Raw genomic sequence first — 20,537 nt, 5'->3', positions numbered from 1 at the left:
TTTGCAACGATGTTTGGTTCACGTTCTTAGTAGCACGGGGAGCGCAAACGTTCCTTTGTAATTTTCATAGACTGGCATTTTTCCTTATTATACATGTTATAAGTGCGGACGTCGAAAAGGTAGACTTGATTCATCTAAACTATACTTGGATCTGCTGGTTAATCACTAGTTGACAGTCGATATGTGATTCACTACCTGTGCAGATGTTACAACATCAGAGTATGTTCCTCATACATGTAAAGAGTTCTCGGCCTAAGGGCGGATGCGCATCATAGGGCTAGATAAGATAACGTATTCGGATTTTGATCATCCGGTACCGTGGTGGAGCAACGATTGATATAAAAATAAAAGATCAGTGGGCAATTGACAGAGAAGTTTGAATGGGCAGTTCAGCTCAGATGTAAATAGAAAGAGACAGACGCCTGTTCGTGACATCAGCCTCGGATAAATATATGGATGCCTGGTTTCTAAGGCACCCACACGGCAATAATTCGGGCTCCGAACTACAAATTCGCATACCATTTATATCAAACAACCACGTCCTCTCACATGAATAGCATATTTCACAATCACTTTTTAATCCAAGTCATAATTTTTTTTTAATTCTCTGACAGTCGGAAGAAGCCTATCTTTTCCGAAAGCCGGCTATCTCGTATCGATAAGCCGCCTATCCGGCTAGTGCGGCCTGGAAGGTCAGGCCGCCACTTCGTACCCAACCAGTTCTTCTCTAAGCCTGCACTAGAGAATTTTTCAGTCCATTAAAAAGGAATCAAATCGATGGACCGAGCTACATCGTAGAGCTGTTGTGTCGCCAGCCTATCAAATGCATGCAATATGACACTAGCAATACTAGAGAGCATGCACAGCGAAATGTTCCGCATTCAGCTCCCGCCTGGCTGGGCTTCCCCTCTTTGCTGTTCCCAATAGCTCCCCTCTCTGCTAGATGCGGTGTCTTGCATGAGATATTTATGTACTGCCAAACAGTGTATATTATGCTATGCTATATACTATATATACTACACAGCAAGGGGCTGTCTTCGCCTTGTTACAAAAAAAAAAAAGAGAAGAAAAGGAAGGCCTCGCACTGACACACCCCCACCAAGAGAGCTGGGAAGCTCCATCAGCCAATGATAAGCAGGCCAAAAGAGGGTGACGCTACATAGTAACACCGAGCGGCGAAAAAAGTCTGTAAAGAATGACTAGCAAATCTGAGAACTGGAAAATTAGTGGCATTACTCTTCAGCTAAAAAAAATTATACCCAAGTGTATACTATGTAGCAGTACTGTGTGCCGGCAGAGAAAAGAAAGAGGTTGAAGCTCGAGCTCGCAAAGGCCGGCTCCGGCACAAGCTAAGCTGAGCTAAGCTAAGCTAAGCTCCGGGCCCTCGAGATACTTTGCTCTTCGTAGTAAGTGCCACTAAGACTCAAGTACCTCTACGTACCTCTTAGTACCTCTAAGTACTTTACGGTGCTAGTAAGCTGCATTCCCCTCCTTCGCCCCCCGGACCAAACAGCGAGCGACGACACAGCCAGTCACATCCTGACACTCCCGCTTTGCTCCCTTTCCCTCTCTTGCTCCTTCTTCCTCTTCTCTTTTTTTTTCCCTTCCTCCTACTACACACCCTCCTCGTCCGGGCCATGTACCGACTCGTATACACCGTGATTCGCGTATATACATAGACATACTGACTCCAAGAGCATGTATACATTGCCAGCACCGACTCTTGCTGTTCAATTTGGCCGTGACGACCTCCAGCTGAGCTGATTGATTTGCCTGACTCTTTCTGAAACGGAGCGGCGCTGACGGCTTACTTCCACGCCCCCGCCTTTCTTCCGAGACCCTCTCAATAACCTTCACCGACATACAACTAACAAACTACAAATCCCTTCTGCAACAACTACGACGACGAAGCACACATGCAGACCATGCCCCCGCGCACCTCGCTGACGAGCTCCTTCTCCGTGTCGGATGCCAACAACGAGGTGGTGTGTCCGTTGACGAACAATGACGGCTCCAACTGCCGGAAGAGATGCTTAGGGGTGAGCTCCTCCGCGATCCTTATCGATAGCCTACCACCACCACCCGTGAATTTTGGAAATGAAATTCGACTCGTCACATTGCATTGGCTTGATTATCGACTAACAGCTACCGCGAATTAGGAAAAACGGTATCGCTCGATGCAAGAGCATATCCGCAGGGCGCACCCGAACCACTACATACCGAAGCTCCCCGCTACCGAGGAGAGCTTCCTGCTGATGGTCAATACCCCGCTAGACCAGCGCGCCCATCTCAACACCCAGCCCACGCCCTCGCCTGCGAAAAAATATGGTAATACACAAAGCCCATATTATTCGCCAAATGATCCTGTAATTGACTATCTAGACACCTCGCCTCCCGTTACCCCTCGCACCATTGACGACGCCCACCCAGCCGCCGCCACTGCTGCGGTCGCCTTGGCTCAATTGCATCACCATCGCCTGGCCTCTGATTGGGACGACATGGTAAGTTTCCATACTCATACCCATATTTATACGACGAATAAAGCTCATGTCGTAGGATACACACTCCGATAATGAATTAGGACGAGGCGGCATGCATTCGTCAATTGAGCTTCCGCCATTGAGGGATCATTTCAAACAGGAGCCTCTTCCGCCGTTTCAATCATCGCGACCCCGAGAATTGCTACCGTCGATTTTGAGCCACTCTCCTCCTGGTCGGTCATCGACATTGCCGCCTTTACAGCGCAACAACAGCAAGATTCAGAGGCCACGAAAGTCGTCTATTACCCAGAATGCGCGCAAACCGAAGCACGACCGTACGCGATCAAAGGAGTTCGCACGACGTCCTAGTCTTGGAGACCGGAAAGCTCTTTCGGCTGAGCCACAAACCGCTGCCTGGGTGCAGGGAAAGCGATGGGAAGACCTCATAGAAGCCGCTACCTCGGCCACAGAAGTGGATGAAGATCGTGACACAACTCCAGTATGTTGGTTGCTTCTAGCTCGTGTTTACATGCTAACGTTGTAGGTACCGCATTCTCCGTCAATGTCAACGCTGCTCAACAATACATCCTCGATTGCGTCGACCAAAAACCGCAACTCACTGCCTCCGTCATTGCACTCGTCAAGTCTTGCGCCAATTCGTCGGTCGTTTCAAGGTTCATCCTACACAGAGTCTCCATTGCAAAAATCGCTCACACCACCGCCGCTGGAACTACACCGCAGCAGAGATAGCGACATGGAGCCATTCCCGTCAATTGAGCCGTCGCTAGAGTCTGCTTCGACAGTTTCTGGCAAAAACTTTCACATGTCAGCGAGCGGGCTTCCATCCTCGGTCAATTCCGATTCTAGTCCGTTGAACCACCACCTGCACAACCACGTGCGACCGCAACATCGATTTTCAAATCCAACGCCATCGACATTCCGACACCGCGACATCCAGATTTACTGTGCTAATTGCAGCCGCGCATGGCCATTGCAGGACTGCTATGCTTGCACTGAGTGTATCTGCGGGGTCTGCCGAGAATGCGTAGGCATGTTTATAAGCAGTCCGCCGATGTCAATGTCGCGTCCAATCAACAGCCCTATCAAGGCACCAACCAGCTATCCCGGACCACGGGGATGTCCGAAATGTCGCACAGTCGGAGGGAAATGGAAAGCTTTTCAACTGGAGTTTCGGTGATTGTCTATTGCCACGACGAACATATTATCAGAATAATGATATCACGACTAAATGAGATACGCCATTCGGCACATAGGACGCAGGAAATACTTACTAACGGCGCAGCACATGACGATACACATCATACCATACCACGTCATAGGTCAGGATGTCAGGATGGTCCCAGGCGTTTGTTTTAACTTTTTGCTACTTGCAATTGATATGCCAATGGTATGGCATGTTAAAATGCGGATTTTGGATTTAATATTGCATCTATATATGGAAAGCTGGTCTTTTATCATATTTTTTATACGTCTCTGTCAGCTTCAGGTTGGTTAGGGTTCGGTCTTGGTGTATCGGTACAGGTGGTTTTCTGCTTTTATGTTTTGTTTTTTGCTTTATCACGTATATATCTGAATGAACTTATATATTCAGTCCCTTTCTTCCTCCCGCTTCATCGTTGATTTGAGGAGTTCAATCAAACCCCCAAATAACACTACTCAMCCCCGCCGAAACACTCCCAACCTCCAAACTACCCAGCAACGCACCCAGCTCCCCCGTCTCACCGTCCCGCGCCACAATCGCGACAGAAGACGACTTCTGATTGCCCACCGCGACCAGCGACCCATCCTCGCTGATGACGAGTGTGCGCGGATACGAGCCGAACGAACTCGTCAAATTCTTCGCTGTCAGTGTGCCCGACGCATCTGATGAGCCGTCGAGAAACGCGACGGAGTCATCGGGAGCGAAGGACTGATCGCCGCGGACAGAGACATAGACATTCGTGCTATTTTTGGGAATACGGATTTCCGCGACGAAGGAGGCCGGTAGTGTCCCCGATGGCGAAGGGACGATTTCTTGTTGTAAGTCGAGCGACAATGCACAGGCGCTTGTGGCGTTGGTGGTGGTGGTAGTGGTGGTGTTGTAGGAGACGGTGTACGTGCTGACTGTATTCGCGAGTTCGTTGGTTATGTACAACGTCTCGCCGTCCTGGGAGAATGCGCCGTGCCGCGGTCCGTCGCCCGGTGTCGTTGAGTAGGCATCACATTCAGTCAGAGTCCCGTCGCAAGAGTTGATGGCGAAGATGCGGATTAGGTCTGCGCCCAGATCTGGACTGAGGATGTATGAGTTTGTAGGGTCCAGGAAGACCTCGTGTGGATGAGGCGCGTCCTGGCGTGAGGGATCGGTCACGGGGCCTGTGAGGTTGAAGAGGAAGGTTTGTAGGGCTGTGCTGGTGTTTGATAGTGGGAGGGGGAAGGTTGAGAGTGATGATCCTTCACTGCACTACCCGTTAGCATGTAAAATTTATATATAAAAACAGCGCAGAAAGAGGGGGAAACGGACTAATGAGCTATAGCGATGAATTTCTCATCATCACCCGCTCCATAAATAACACTCGCAACACCACCCGCCAACGTCTCCGTTTCAGCAATAACAACCGGCTCCGTCGCCGCCGTAACGTCGAGGGCCGTCAACGACCCATTCCCAGATGTTTGCGACGTGCCTGATTCATCGACACAATACAATAGTCCTGTGGGGGCGTCGAGCTCCAGCCAACTAGGCATTGAGCCGCATGTTTGCAGGGTGTTGACGAGGGTCAGACTGCTGTCGGGATCGGGGTTGGAGGCGTCGAAGTTGAGGGTGTAGACGTGGCCGTCGTAGTGGGAGATGTACAGCGTTTTGCAGAGGGCGGGAGCTGTAAAAAGAGAAGCTACGAGGAGGGTTGTGAGATGATACATTTTTTGGTGTCGCGCGTGAGCAGAGGTTGTGTATCTACAGTTGACGAAAGAAGAAAAAGTAAATAAAGTATAGAGAGGTACATGGGTCAATTATTTAAACAGGTTGGAGAATGTAGATCATTCTCCCCCTCATTTACAAGATCATCCCATATTCCAGCCGCATATACATGTTTATCGTCATCTTTCGACCTGATCGGGTAGTCGGGTAACATCGCTTCATGGATTTGATCTTGTTTAGGGAATTGGGGCCATGTTGATGCAACGTGGTTTGTCACTGTGTCCGGTGGTTATTCGGTTTTGAGTTGTTTCGCTTGAGTCTTGGTTTTACTGTAACAGCAAATGATGCAAATTGAATTTGCAGAAGAAGATCCTTGCATGAAACTTAAGTGCCGGCGATTGATTGGAATGTATGAGTTGTCTGTGCAAATGTGTGGAGCAGATCTGCACAACTTATCTAATCTGGGAAATGTAACTGGACTTAGATTAAAGTAAAGTAAGTTAATGTTTTAGTTTGGACTGCCAAGCTCTCATGTAGCAATTTAAACAGTCGTCGTCTCAGGCTCTTGATGTGGACAAGCAACGACTGGGTCGATGAATGAGGACGTGTAATTACTCAAATAGGAAATAATCCAATCACATATACGTCGCGTGCCTGCATTACATGAGATCTGGGATTTCTTATTCGAGGATTCTATAACAAGATTGAAATATCTTGTAGCATAATTTGATATTCATGCTTCTACATTAGTGGGGGCAAGATTGCTGTATACTATATGCAACGGAGTTGGATGTGTTCATCGTTCGGGAAGTAATCAGGGCTAAAACAGCATAGACAGTCTAAATGAGATGAGATACTGACACCTAGGTATATTCATTGCCACTCCCAAGCTCAGGTATATTACATCACACTGCGAAAAGGTATTATTATGCGGATCGATGGTAAGGAAAATGAAGTTGAAGAGGGGTCCGCGGTGTTTATTCCGGGAGATGCGGAGCATCCTATTCGGAATTTTGGGGAAGCTCTCAATTTCTTTTATTTTATTTTTTTGCCACGGTGCATATGAGGATGTTGTTTATCGGTATTCGTGAGATTTTCCTTTGGGTGGATGAAAGAGGAAGTTAGGGCTATGGGCGAATCGGGATATGGTAAGAATGCGATAAGTTCCATTCGGACCACAATTTTACTAGAAAAGTAGTGGAAAATTGTCCGCGGTTATTATCGGAGTTTTTCAAAATTGAATCGGTCATTGTCGTATTGTGTTGTCTCTTCAATTGATACTTGCGTAAGCTGAAATCAACATCATCACAAATAGAAAAGCGGCGCCGACAAGTGGAGACGGGTCACCATGAGACTCGTCCACGACTTCATTCTGCTGATATTGATATTCCTATGACTATAGGCTCTATAAAATCAGGAATGAAAGTGCCGGAAAGTTTCCGGATTGATAAGCGCTTTTCATGGAGAGAGAGAGTGTGTGAATTGCAATATAAAAGCAGGCTTCCCTCGACTCAAGAAAAACCTAAAGACTTCCCTGTACCACAAGATCAAGTCGTTCAAAGACTGTACTTGTATATCGTCGCCCAATCTTCTGGAATCTATCTGTTATTCCCAAGCAGATCTTGACCTTCTTAGATCCCCTTTCAAACAAGATGATCCAACCACGCCAAATCCTGATCATTAGCTTAAGTCGCTTCCTACGAGGCGAACCTCTACGCGGAATCCTCGACAAAAACTGGGTTCCATACCCCAAAGAACTCACACGCTTCAACAACGTCCCTTTTGACTTTGACAGGAACGATATCCCTACCGCCCTTCAAGATCTCCAGTCTACCATCGAGGCCCGCAAATGGGATGGTATCTTGATCGGCTGGTGTATACGTGGAAATCCCGAGCGAACATCCTTATTGGAAGAAGTGGTTGCTGTATGCAGGAAGGCGAGTCAGGATAGCGAAGAGACGAAGTTGATGTTTTGTACGGGGCCGGATAATCTTGCTGATGCTACGTTGAGGAATTTTCCGGTGGATGGGGAGGTTAGGGCTTAGTGAGGAGGTCATGTCATGTACATTCAGAGTGGTCAAATCTAATATCAACCACATCATCTTCGAAAGAACATGATTGAAGAACAATCCTGTATTGAACTCTATTCAGCTGTACCTAATTGGCTGTATCCAACAGCATTCCAGACTATCTTCGTCTAAGAGACCTAGACTGTGTAGTTATAGCATCCATGCGTAGTAAAGTAATCTTTGAACAATATCTGCATGGCCCGAATTCACTTTAATCTATAGAAAAGATTAAAAGAGATTCTGGACTTTGAGTCCTCGGCTTATCTCGTGCTTGAATTCCAGACCAAAGAGAATTACCCCACACTAGCTGTTCGTACAAGACATCACTCCAAGATCTTTCACACATGTTTTCGGCAATCATAATCCCTCCGTGATTTAACATCTGATTGTTGGTAGATTTGAGATTCATTCAATGTAAGAAAAACCATTCCATCGTATGCAACGAAGTCTGACATCAGTGCAGTATGCCGTCCAGCTCTGATATTGCCTACTTGCGCCGCTGCGTGGAGCTTGCTCGCGAAGCACTCGAAGCAGGTGACGCGCCATTTGGGTCAGTGCTAGTGAATGCTGCTGGCGAGATCATCAAAGAGGATCGCAATCGAGTCACTACCGAAGCTGATGTGACCTTGCACCCGGAGTTCACCCTAGCCATTTGGGCACAGAAGAATCTGACACCAACGGAGCGCGCTGCTGCCACGGTCTATACTTCTGGCGAGCATTGCCCGATGTGCGCAGCTACTCATGCATATGCGGGTTTGGGAAGGATAGTGTATGCGAGCTCTTCCGCTCAACTTGTGCTGTGGCGGGCGGAGTTGGGCATAAATCCTGGAGCGGTTGCTCCGTTATCAATCAGTCAGGTAGCACCGGCTCTTGTTGTTGATGGGCCGGCTTCGGGTTTGGACGAGGAGGTTCGCGAATTGCATCGTCTTCGACAGGAACGTAGCACTATATAGAGTGGAGCTATGAGGATGTGAACCCGACAAAAACTGTGAATATTGGCAAATTTTGATATGTTGGTTGATCTGGTTACTCAAAAAATTACGTCACAAATGGAACTCGACCGAATCACCATGTTGTGCAAGAATGCAATAAGCTCGCCTTACGGAACGCAATGCATTTGAATTGTTGGTGTCGGAACGTCAATATCAATATCGATATATAACCCCCAGCAACTAGCAACTACGCGTCTGCCGTACGTGCGCAGGGATACCGTATGGTTATCCTATTCCGAAGCATGTACGTGTTGTTTAAATACTGCCGAACCCCCGGGAACCCCTTTTGTAGCAATTAGACAGAAATTAGGAATCAGTATAGATCCTTTTTGTGTCTCACCTTGTCGGCTTGTCGGATTAGTCTGTTCCCAATTTAATTACGCTGATCTTGCACTGGACGAACCGACATTGATTAGTTGATAGATTAAATTTATATTATTTTTTATTTCTATATATGTGAGGTCCTAGTTGGCAATATACGTATTCTTTTTCTTTGCCTGTCCTCCTGAAGGAATCCTATACTCGATATTCTCCCTATTTATACGTTATCCTATGTGTAATCCTTGTTGCGCCGCCCTACGCATTGAACTCTGATTCTGACCCCCAAATTGTATGTTATACGTACGAGCCCTATTTCGATACCGAACCTCCCATGTCGGAAAAAGACAATATGCTTGTGAATGGAGGTGTCATAGACTCCGTACCTACAAGAAGTGACCGCCCAATTGGATGCCTAACATGGGATTGGGACTGCAGAGGTATCAATTGCAAGAGCAGTGTACGAGAATCCGCCAATCTTGCTTTCCCCGACGCTCACCAGGGTGATATTCTCCTGCGGAATACGGTGCCGAAGCACTCACGAGGCACCGTATACGAGACTTTTGTTGATACTGTTGTTGACCCTATTGCCGATACCGTTCTCGCTCCCACCCCCAATCGCGCTAGGGAGGTATCGCTGCACCGAAGCACATACGAGGCCTCAATTTGGTGTTCAAATTTAGTGTGTGAATTCTAATTTCTATTGATTTGCACTTATCTACAAATTTAAACCCATGTACGAGGCCTTTGAGGATTATACTAGATGCACGAATTCCCTAATCCTCCAATCCAGTTGACACGCGCTCACGTACGAAATTTAGGCTTATAATCTCACATACGAGGCCTCATTCTGTTGTTGAATTTGGTGCGCGAATCCCCCCAACCCCTAATCTAGTTGAAATGCGTGCTTATGTACAAATCTAGGCCATGAACCTACATTGAGTCTATGAACGAGCCTACTTATGTACGACATTAGTGGTGTTGGGTATGCTTACGGCGAGTAACTGCGGTTGCAATGCAATGATACTTAGCACGCAAAAAAAGAAGGTACCTATCTGGATACACCTAGGTGTCAGAATCTCATATGATTTAAACTGTCTGTACATGCACTGTTTTGGCCATCCAAAGGGAAATCTTACGAAAATCGATAAACAACATCCTCGAACGCATCAGTCGCAAAAACATAAAAGAACTTGAGAGCCTCCTCCCCAACATTCCGAATACTATGTTCCGCATCTCCCGGAATAAACACCGCGGACCCCTCTTCAACTTCATTTTCCTTGCCATCAATCCGCATAATACCTTTTCCTTGAGTGATGTAATATACCTCAGCTTGGGAGTGGCGATGGGCACATAAATGGCCTGTTTGAGGAGGGCAAGTTGCGACTCCTGCAGAAAGGGAGTTTGTGGGTGTTGTGGTTGATGAGAAGAGTGTGTGCCATGTTATGTCGCCTCTTGAGGGCTCGTTTGGTTGGGTTGGGGGAGGAAATGATTCTGGTTGTAGGGCGGATATTTGGGCTTTAGAGTAGATCGTCGGCGTTGCTTTATTCCGCATGTTGAAGTCAGAGGGCGTGCTCGTCGCAAACTTCAGAACTTTGGAGATTGTAGAGCGCTCTATGTACTGTATACAGAAGTATACAAATATCGATCATCATGAGCGGATAAATACTATGGAGATATGAAGATCCAGGCCAATCCGGAGGTATGGGTTCTTTAACCCTACCACGCCAAAATTTCCGCTAATCTAAATGGCTTGCATGTTGCATCAGTGCTCAGATTCTAAATATTTGCTTTTTCGGTCTACGACTTTTATATTCTAGGCTTCACATGTAAAAGTTGGCCTAAAAACTTTTTTAAGCAAAAACTTTTTTAGGGTTGATGGAGTGCTGGACTTCCGGATTCGAGTTTGGTTAGAAGAGTGCCGTGCGATATGAGCTCCAACAGAGTAGGCGTTTGAGAAATGACGTCGGGTAAACACTTCACATAAGAGTAAGATGGTGCGATGGATTAATTCATATCCCTAGAGAATGATCTTCTCTCAGCGGGCACGATTCGCAATCGCAGATGGTGACATCAAATCGAACCAAATTGCGTGATTACGCTATGGATCCAGGAACATCTTGCGCTTCAAACGTATAAATTGATCGACGCCGGCCATATGTCCGGACTTCAAAATAATACAAAAGTCAATTCGAAATTAGATTATTTTCAAAGTACATACACGTGTCAGTGAATTTTGCTCCCTCTCAAAGGTTGACTACGATGACATATTGACTGGGATCAGATCTTATCCATTGATGAGGGGTCAAATCATCACTATCTGATCGACATACTTCAACTTACTTTCAATTATACGCTACTTAACGAAAATCAAAAATGGCCACCACACTCAGCTCTCATCACACTCAAGCTCCCCATGAGCTCCAGAGCTCCCTTGATCATTCCTCCTCAAGTCCAAAAATCGACTTGAATCTCTTCCCCGACGGGCTCAAAACAACTGGTCAACACGCACCACTCCCGGAACACCTTCACCCATTCGAAGATTTCCCTTCCGAGATCACTGGCCGCACAGTCTGGAAAGCTGAAGAGTACAAAGACCATCCCGAGAAATGGGTTCATCGGTTCACAGTCGCTGAGGTTGAGGAATTGAGCTCTGCGGCGGATCGGTTTATTGCTGCTGGTACTCCGTTGACTGGTATCTCCCAGGTACGTTTGTATCCTCACGACGATAATTGACTACGTAGCTAATAGTGTAGAAAAACTTCATCCTCCCCACTCTCGGACCATATCTCTACAACGAACTGCGCGACGACCTGCTCAATGGCAAAGGCTTCATTCTCTTCAAGGGTCTACCCGTCACGGAATGGGGAAATCACAAATCGGCCGTTGCATACATGGGCCTCGGTACATATCTCGGCTACTTTGTGAGTCAGAATAGTCGCGGTCATGTCTTAGGGCATGTCAAGGATCTCGGCGAGGATCCCACCAAGATCGATCAAGTGAGGATTTATAGGACCAATGCTCGGTATGCATTTTCCCTCTGCCTTCAAAGGTTTTTAGAGACTAATAGGAATAGTCAATTCTTCCATGTAGATGACTCCGATATCGTCGGTTTACTCTGCATTGCTCGCGCGCTGGAAGGCGGAGAATCCGATTTGGTCTCCTCTCACCACGTTTATAATGTGCTCGCCAAAGAACGGCCAGACGTTCTCAAAACACTGACGGAACCAAATTGGTATTTTGATCGAAAGGGGGAGACGTCGAAAGGTCAGGAAGAATATATCAAGACGACTGTATTTTATCTCGAGAGAACGGAAGAGAATCCCCGTGTTTACCTCAAGTTCGTTCCCTCCCCCCAAGAATTTAGGGAGATATACTGACAAGTCTAGATGGGACCCCTACTTCGTCCGCTCACTCACTCGCTTCTCTGACAAGGGCATAATCCCACCTTTGTCAGACAAACAACTAGAAGCCCTGCGCGTGCTCGAAGAGACCGCTCAACGCCTTTCGCTACACATGATCCTCGAAGTCGGCGATATCCAATTCTTGGCCAACACACATATTTTACATGCTCGAACCGCGTACAAGGACTTTGCGCCACCAGCACCAAGGCGGCATTTGATGAGGTTGTGGCTTGCGACGCCGGAGAGTGAAGGGGGTTGGAAGTTGCCGTTCTGGGACAGCGATGAGAAGAAGCGTGGTGGAATTCAGGTTGATGATCAGCCGCCTGTTGCATTGTTGGATGCTGATTAGCTTGTATATCTGAAGTGCATCATTGGGTTGGAGATGATTAGTATTGCTTAGTATCAGTAGATATCGGACTCAAACTCCGATCATGGACTTTAACAGTCCGACACACAATATAAGTATTAAACTTACCACGATCCTAGGGAGTGGAAGCAACAAATTGTACTTACATTAGGTAGCCAAACGCATAGCCAAACCCCGCCTGATAAGGAATCCTCATCTTTTCCTAAATAGGAAATCCTATCCGATCCAGCCATTTCAGTGGATCCATCCTGATCCTCAAATTTTGCAACATCCTTACACTCTTCCATGCATACGACAGGCAATAAGAAACTACTGAAGGAGTGTCTGATATAATCAATCAAGATGATTACCCGGCATATCCACATCGCCGTCCTCGACACAGATGTGCCCGTCCCCACTGTTTATGCGGCTCGCGGTCTGTATAGTTCTCAGTTCCGGATACTACTACAATCTGCCGCGAAAAGACTTAATCAGTCCTTGAATAATAAAAATTCATCTGCACCGCAGATACGCATTCACACATCTGCCTACGATGTAGTCGGCGGCTCCTATCCGGCGCTGGGCATGCTACGCAAAACTCCCCTTCACGAGGAGCAACATGCAGATATTGATGAAATAGAAGATGATGAAATCCTCAGACCAATCGACGCAATCCTCATAACCGGCTCAGGGGCCTCGGTGTACTACCAAGGTGATCAATACACCTGGATCGCAAACTTGCAAGACTTCATCCGTCGAGTATGGAGTCGGTATCCGCTGGTCAAATTCTTCGGGTCCTGTTTTGGGCATCAGGTTATTGCGCAGGCTTTGCTGGCGAATAGCCCTCAGTCGGAAGGTCTATCAAAAGGGGAACCGCTGGTGAGGGTTGAGGCGTGTCCGATGGGGTATGAGATTGGTATCGAGCCCATTGAGATAAGTCGGGAGTTTGCCGCGACGGGGTTGGGGAGGGCTCTCGCTGAAAATCTGCAAAGACGAGAGGGTGGAAAGTTGCACATTCAACTGGTTCATGGAGATAGAGTCATTGGCTTTTATCCTTCGACTGCCAATGCTCCTTCAGCATTAACCGCGCTTCCACAACCTTGGCTCAACGTCGGGAGTACACCCCTCTCACCTATACAGGGCCTCTACTACCCAGACCGAATACTAACGTATCAAGGTCATTTCGAATTCGACCCTTTTGTCAACTCAGAAACAGTCGTTGAATTCGCGCGCCGCGGCAGTTGGGATGCGCAGATGGTCAGCGAATCGTTACGTAAAGTCAATGCCTGTGGACTTGAAGACGATGATTCCGAACTAGCAGCGGAGATTGTTGTGCAATTTTTGGCTGATGTTGATATCGAGAAGCAGAGTGTGAATGGCGCGAATGTGACGATGAAGATTGACTATCCGGCGAAATCAGAGATGGTTCGATCGGTGGTGGCGAATGGGCTTGCTACACCTCCTGATGAGATGTCGTTACAAATATAATTAATATTCTAATTTTATGTATATATGGAATCTCGAAATCGGTAAATATCCACGCAAAATCACACTAGACCGTAATTTCCGGCCCAGCGAACCACAGAGCTCGGAATACGAGGGCATTCCCAAAGCGGCAGGTCATGAGGCTCTGTTCACGTGCAATATTTGATTTCTTCGACGACATCACCGGAATCTTATCTTGGTTTTATTTTATTGTAATACGCGACTTATCATGGTGCTCTCTACGTCCAACATCAAACAAATCGCTGCAGCCACAATCGCCGTCGCGGCCGTGGCAGTTGGTTCGTCGAGTTTGTATGTATACTTCCTCCATCGGCGACTAGCTCGGTCGACACTACACGTATATAAATCCTGCAATGGAAGCGATCTTGCATCTGTCGCAGATACAAGCGAATATGGCAAGAATGCCGAATCCGCAATACAACCAATATGCGCCACCATTCCGGAAAAGGTCTTGACCTCAAATCAATACGTGGTCATCTACGATCGAGCATGGCGCATCCTCAACAAGGCCAGCGATCTACCATCCGACAACAACCTCAACACCGCTCTCGGCGGAAACACAGACTCGTGGACCTATGAGCAGAAACTACTCACAACATATCTCCGTCGCAACATGTCCGCGTTCGCGCGCTATCTACCACAAGCACGAATCATAAAAATGATGATCCGCAAATCCAAACCTGAAGCAGTACAAACACTCAATCCGGCATTCATTGAGAAGCTGGATTTTGCGGCTGGCGATGTAGTCTGCGGCGTGTATGAAGTACTTCGGAGGGAGGATGCGGTTGTTGAATTTGGGATAGCTCAACCTGCTCCAACTACCAGCCAAAATCAAAGTGCAAAGAAGAAAGAGGGTGCTGGATTTGAGGGGAGATTGGTTATTGGCATGAGACCTGTCGGGGATTTGCTGGAGGTGTATAGTGAAACGATCATGTGGCGCGACACCAGCAAGAAAGGCGTGGTGATGCCGTTAGAACGGAAGATTCCGCGGGTGTTGCACGAGTTGGCGTCGTGGTGGTTACTTGATTCTGGTGTAGATTATTTGAGGGGATTGAAGAGCGATCTTTCCTAGCGCGTTATGTGTTATCTTGTCTCTCCGCTCTGTATATCAATATCTATATGTAGTGAATATTTTATCTGATATCAAAATTCTCAAACATCTAGAAAAGATATCGGCATTTGTGCCGAAGAAGTATATCAATTGCAGCATCTGATTGGCTTAAAACCTTCTGGATCTGGCGATATCTTCACGCCCTATTACACCTCCAAACGCCCTGGTACGTACATGTGTCTATCATTGATAGGCGATGACCGTATCAGAGGCATTCCAATATAAAGTCATATCTGATCCTACAACTAAATACCTAGGTGTCCATGTAGATGATCTATCTTTCGACTAAAACACGATCATCCAAAGCATCGGGACATCTCCGGCTAAATTGACCCCACTACGGTTTCTATCAAATTCCTTGAACAGCCTCAAATCTCGACATTTCAAAACACATCGCCAACCTCCAGACAATCCCCAGCAGCATCAGAAATCTAAAGGAAGAAAGGCAATATGCCCGGCTCCGTCATGGAAAACATAACCGACCCCCCTCTCCCCGCCCCAACCCACCACACCCTTTCCGCGCCTGATCTCCAACCCATCGAGACCATCCCCAAAAACTCCAAGGAACCCATAACCCTATTCCCCATAACACGCGGCCCCTCATCCCTTCCGCCCAGTCTAGTAGCCCATCTCCATGAAGAATTCTCCGCTGAGATCCTGAAGGGGTGCACGTATCCCATGGAAGAGCCCATGAGTCTGGACCGGTTCAGGGAGTACTGGTTTGGGACCTTTGCAGTTGTTGTTCTCAAGGGATCGAGGCAAGAAGCGGAATCACTGCTCAAGAGCAATGGGGAGGAAGAGGTGGATTGGAAGGAGGTGTGTCTGGGCACGTTTTATACTAAGCCTAACTATCCCGGTATATTCCCTCCCACCCCGGCCTTCACAATCTACCTAGCTAGATAACTGTGTGTATGGAGAGGATCTGTGCTGATATATAGATGGGTATTTGTAGGACGCTGCTCCCACATCTGCAACGCAGGCTTCATAACCTGCGCTGCCGCACGCGGGAAAGGAATCGGTTCTGTAATGGGCGAGACGTATCTCGTCTACGCACCCAAACTGGTTTGTTACCCCCCCCTTTTCCTTGCTTTTTCATCTCCTCCCCTTGACCAGCTGCTAAGGCACTCAGGGCTACAAATATTCCGTCTTCAACCTCGTATTCGCCAACAATCCGGCATCCAGCAGAATATGGGATCGGCTCGGATTTCAGGTTCTGGGCCGTGTGCCGGGAGCGGGCAGATTGGCGAATAGTGAGGAGTTGGTGGATGCTTTGATTTATGGGAGGAATTTGGTCTGAACCTTTTCAAGGAGAAGGAATAGAGGAAGTATTTATTGAGAATTGAATATGTACATACAAAAGAGAATGTAATAGACGGACAAATCATAACAAAAGTTGTGATACGGACAAGACGAATCGCTGAGGTATTGTGCACAAAAGTCAAGAAGATGACGTGATATAGGAGACACAAATCTGCGTATCGTATACAAAAAGAATACGCTGAAACGAGAGATGATCTCATTATTACAAAATAGTAGCAGAAAGGGAGGGCGAAGAAGGGAAAAGTTATCGCCATCGCGGTCGTTCATCAGGTTTGTTTTTGTTGTTGCCCGCCGAACTTTCTCGCCCAGTCTTGTTCTTGATCTGAGGCAAAAGACTTATTCGCCGACTCGTGTGGCCGAGCGACGTGCCTGGGCGTGTCGGTTTTGAGCCGTTCTCTTCTTCGGGCTGTTTTATCGTCATTGGACCGCCGTAGCTTTGTCGATTGCGGAGTCCTGTGGGCAGGTTCGCGGTTGACTTGCTCAGTTTGTGGTATGGTGGTGGGTCTAGGACGGAAGGTCGAGCAGAGACTGTCGATGCAGAGAACGAGCGCACGGCTGCAGGCGAGGTCGGTGATGGTGACATTGCGCCGAGTCGACTGTTGGCACGGTAGCCAACACGACTGCCAGTTCGTCCGGTAGGAACAGGTGATGAAGAAGTCGCTCGGCTCAGTGGACTAGGCACCGGTAATGATGAAGAGATAGATCGCGAGGTGCGACCTGAAACTGGAATGTTCTGTCGATACGTAGAGGGAGGAGTCACCTTAAAGTTGTGACCGGTGTCAAGATCAGCGGTGTTAGTGCTACCATTCCATCGTGGTCGGTTAATGGCTGGTGTTGTTGGTATGCGGCTAGTGCGTGAGGCAGGAGTTGGTGTCGTTGAAGAATACGGTGGTGAATTTACAGACAGTGCCGCCGACGATTTGCGACTGCCAGTAGCTGTTGTCGGGATACCAGATAGTCGTCGCGAGCTGGCCATTGCTGAACGAGATGTGCTGCCGACCGAACTACCCCGTCTGCTTGATCCGCCATTGCCGGCGTTGGGCGTTCGAAGGCCCCCTGTGTATCCGGTCATTATTACAGACGATGCAGGTGAACTGCCAGGAGTGCCGAAAAGGCTAGTGTTTGCAGGACTGTCGGTTGTAATGATACTCGATATCGAATCACGCAATTGTTGACTTCTCGAGACCGACGTCTCTTCGAGCACTGTGTCCATGACTTTCATGCTAGCTTTGAGGGCGTCGACTCGCTGGTTCATGTCTGAAAGCAACGTAAGTACCTCGCCATTGACGGTCAATCGGTCGTTGACTCCTTTCTGGATGATCGACATCACTCGTGCAATGGCTGGCACATAATGAACTTTCTTTGCTTCATAGCTCTCAATCTTCTTGGTGAGTGCCGTAGGATTGTTCACAGGGTCGCCCGACTCTAAAGACTCTTGTAGCTTGCCAATACTGCGTTCGACCGAACCACACATCTTCTCCGCTTGTTTACCAGCATTTCTAAAAACCAGGATCCACCGATCCTCTCCAAGCTCACGCCGTAAAGCCTCTGCATCAGCTTCCAGCTTCTTGTAGGTTGTTTCAAGTCGCTTTCGTCTGTCCTCTAATTCCTCGCAAGCAGTAGGAAACAGCTTTTCAGCTCGTGTTTGAAACATGGATAGCCGCATAGGAAGAAAGTCCAGAGACGCCCTCAACGGTTGCATACGAGCAAACAGCTGCATAAGGTTCGCATCATCCTGTGGATTGCTATTTCCCGCCGCAGCATTGGAGGTATCGGCTGGGGGAAACAGAGCCAAACTCAACCGTTTGCTTGCTGCGGACGGCGTGCCAATCGCAGGAGACTCTTCCACGATAGTTTCAAGCTCATTGATATCAAGGCCATTGCCCTGTTCAGCCTCTGAGTCTGGGACAAGTGATTTGTGCCGCTTTTCCTCCATCTCAAAGATCAATCTGCTGAGGTTGTCGATTTCAAGACCCACGTCACCAAGGACGTTGTTCCACAACTCTTCCCATTCCATGGCTAATTCGACCTGTTCTTTGACACCTCTTAGAAAGTTCCGTATACTGGCCCAGTTCTTTAAAGTCGTATCCATTTGTACAACGATCAATTTCAAATCGTCAGCGCGAACGTCATCGATATCGTCACGTAGTTGGACATTTTCAATTGCCTTGACATAGACATCAACCAAGCTCTCGAACTTGACAACCGCCTTGTCCACTTCTTCTAGACCTTCTCGTCCACCGGCCGCAGCCCATTCAACGTCGTCCTCGGCGTCAAGTCCATTGAGCACTTCTGATGCTTTATTCATCCATTTCTCGATCTGTTCGGCTGCACCGGTCAGAGCCCTGACCGCCGTCGGTGCGTTGATAATAGACGTAATGCTCGCTTCCAGAGCGGCAGGTTGGGGCAAATTGATCGATGTAAGTTGTGACAGCTGATTGCTGAAAGACGCTCGAGAAAACGAGAATATCGATTCTGCTCTGTTCAACTTGTAGGGACTTGTGAAATATGATTGCATGTTTGTCGAGGACGGCGTCGTGGGTACGGGAGGAGTATCTTTGGGTGGAGGCGGAGGTGCCTGATCTTCGAGTGTGCTGCGTCTGAGGTATTCTTCGAGGTCATTCGACCCTTCTTGMACCGGTTCGACATCCTGAGGCAGAGAGCTAGCATCAGCCATCGGCGAAGATTCAACTGTCGTCATCGTCGACGCAGCAACCCCGTCTACGGAGTCGCAGGCGTCGGCGAATGTTTCGATAGTGTCAACGGTAGAAAGTCGTTGTCGGTCTGGGAATGATTCGTGGTCAGGTGTGAGCAGTGGTTGGAAGCTGCTTTTTTCAAATTCTGCTTGTTGCAAGTCTGCCTTATTGTCTGTACCGAGCTCTTTCTTCGTGGGCGATTGCAACAAGTCAGGGGCACTTCGTTCTCGCTTGATTGTCAACCCTGGCCAGGCCCGGCCTCGCTTTTCAACCTTTATAGATCGATCCTGGTGGAGACTCTCTAACTCTCGAAGATGGCGTTCCGGGATCTTGCCTACCGCGCCTTTACTATTTTTCGTCTGACCGGTGGCGGTGGAATCGGTCGAACCGCTCAAAAGCTTCACTCGAGCCGCAAGACCAGGTGAAAGTCTTCGGAATATTGACGTCCGTTGTGTATCTTCAGAGGACAAGTTCTGTTCCGACGTGTTATCCTCCGCCTGTGGTGATTGTTTGAATCGGCGGGATATCGAGGATGCCGCGGCAGGGGKGACGGGCTCCTGAACGTCTAGCGAACTGGCAGACAAAGACGACGGTTGCGATAACTGCGGGGCGGAGAATTTCTTGGTCAATGATCGGAGGGAATAGCTAGCCTGTAGACTGTTGTTATCGTTGGTGCTGGTTGTTGTCGTCGTCGACGTTGCCGATGAACCAGGCACGAGGGATATCGCGGGCATGGGAACAATGCTAGTCTGCGAACCATTCACTTTGTCTGTGCTCTGGATGTTCGAATTCGTCGACGTGGTAGTCGTTACAATAGGAGGAGCTGAGTAGACTTGCTCTTGTTGTAAATGAGGAATTGTGTCTGTCGCAGTCAATAATAAAGGGAGCGATAGTAATGATGATGACTTGGCGGCGACGCGAGGAGCAGCACGGCCAACAGGCCCACCCTGCAATCTGTCAACAACGGTCTCGTACACTCGCCTTTTGCTGTTGAGGAGGTTGAGAGTGTAGCGATCGGGCTCTACATTGCGGGGGGACTGGAGGGATAGCGTTCGCCGGGGGTTGAAGTTCAGGAGACGAGCGACGACGGAGAAGGGGAAGGTTCCGCTCTTTTGGTTGTTGTCCATCGGCTCTTTTTGGCGTAACTCTTTTAATTTATTATTTAACGGCTAGCTCCGGGAGAACTCCAGCAATTTTTTTTTTTTAATTTCAACGATTGATGATCGTTAGAAGTCAGATTTATATTCGACTACGGAGTATTCTACTCTATAATTGCTTCTTGAAATAACAGTCACATTGACAACTTCTACATTGCCAGCACAGTTCCGCGTCAGGMACGAGTGCGCTTTCAAATTATACGCAAACTACCTAGGGGTGTCTA

The 20,537-nt window shown here is 48.0% G+C and overlaps 8 protein-coding genes across 8 annotated transcripts; 6 read left to right on the top strand and 2 right to left on the bottom strand.

The window, feature by feature from the left end:
* Positions 1-1,916: 1,916 nt before the first annotated feature.
* On the top strand, positions 1,917-3,230 carry BHQ10_007900 (uncharacterized protein; the record flags this gene model as incomplete). Its single annotated transcript, XM_040880647.1, has 5 exons — positions 1,917-2,039; positions 2,160-2,328; positions 2,383-2,501; positions 2,557-2,965; positions 3,025-3,230. The coding sequence occupies 5 exons, from the start codon at positions 1,917-1,919 to the stop codon at positions 3,228-3,230; spliced, it is 1,026 nt and encodes a 341-aa protein (XP_040736403.1).
* Positions 3,231-4,131: 901 nt separating this feature from the next.
* BHQ10_007899 (uncharacterized protein) lies at positions 4,132-5,396 on the bottom strand (the record flags this gene model as incomplete). Its single annotated transcript, XM_040880644.1, has 2 exons — positions 4,132-4,936; positions 5,002-5,396. The coding sequence occupies 2 exons, from the start codon at positions 5,394-5,396 to the stop codon at positions 4,132-4,134; spliced, it is 1,200 nt and encodes a 399-aa protein (XP_040736402.1).
* A 1,650-nt stretch (positions 5,397-7,046) lies between these two features.
* On the top strand, positions 7,047-8,416 carry BHQ10_007898 (uncharacterized protein; the record flags this gene model as incomplete). The annotated part of the gene is made up of 2 exons (XM_040880643.1): positions 7,047-7,438; positions 7,927-8,416. 2 exons carry the CDS (start codon positions 7,047-7,049, stop codon positions 8,414-8,416), a joined length of 882 nt encoding a protein of 293 aa, XP_040736401.1.
* A 2,733-nt stretch (positions 8,417-11,149) lies between these two features.
* Positions 11,150-12,526, top strand: BHQ10_007897 (uncharacterized protein; the record flags this gene model as incomplete). Its single annotated transcript, XM_040880642.1, has 4 exons — positions 11,150-11,479; positions 11,530-11,798; positions 11,850-12,113; positions 12,163-12,526. The coding sequence occupies 4 exons, from the start codon at positions 11,150-11,152 to the stop codon at positions 12,524-12,526; spliced, it is 1,227 nt and encodes a 408-aa protein (XP_040736400.1).
* A 360-nt stretch (positions 12,527-12,886) lies between these two features.
* Positions 12,887-14,011, top strand: BHQ10_007896 (uncharacterized protein; the record flags this gene model as incomplete). The annotated part of the gene is made up of 1 exon (XM_040880641.1): positions 12,887-14,011. The coding sequence occupies one exon, from the start codon at positions 12,887-12,889 to the stop codon at positions 14,009-14,011; it is 1,125 nt and encodes a 374-aa protein (XP_040736399.1).
* A 226-nt stretch (positions 14,012-14,237) lies between these two features.
* Positions 14,238-15,101, top strand: BHQ10_007895 (uncharacterized protein; the record flags this gene model as incomplete). The annotated part of the gene is made up of 1 exon (XM_040880640.1): positions 14,238-15,101. One exon carries the CDS (start codon positions 14,238-14,240, stop codon positions 15,099-15,101), a length of 864 nt encoding a protein of 287 aa, XP_040736398.1.
* A 504-nt stretch (positions 15,102-15,605) lies between these two features.
* On the top strand, positions 15,606-16,437 carry BHQ10_007894 (uncharacterized protein; the record flags this gene model as incomplete). Its single annotated transcript, XM_040880639.1, has 3 exons — positions 15,606-15,996; positions 16,120-16,202; positions 16,270-16,437. 3 exons carry the CDS (start codon positions 15,606-15,608, stop codon positions 16,435-16,437), a joined length of 642 nt encoding a protein of 213 aa, XP_040736397.1.
* A 267-nt stretch (positions 16,438-16,704) lies between these two features.
* Positions 16,705-20,283, bottom strand: BHQ10_007893 (uncharacterized protein; the record flags this gene model as incomplete). The annotated part of the gene is made up of 1 exon (XM_040880638.1): positions 16,705-20,283. One exon carries the CDS (start codon positions 20,281-20,283, stop codon positions 16,705-16,707), a length of 3,579 nt encoding a protein of 1,192 aa, XP_040736396.1.
* Positions 20,284-20,537: the final 254 nt, after the last annotated feature.

Source organism: Talaromyces amestolkiae (assembly GCF_001896365.1).
Source record: "Talaromyces amestolkiae strain CIB chromosome Unknown scaffold17.1, whole genome shotgun sequence".
Lineage (NCBI taxonomy): Eukaryota > Fungi > Ascomycota > Eurotiomycetes > Eurotiales > Trichocomaceae > Talaromyces > Talaromyces amestolkiae.
The sequence above is the reverse complement of the archived record's forward strand: the minus strand, read 5'-3'. Positions and strand labels throughout refer to the sequence as shown.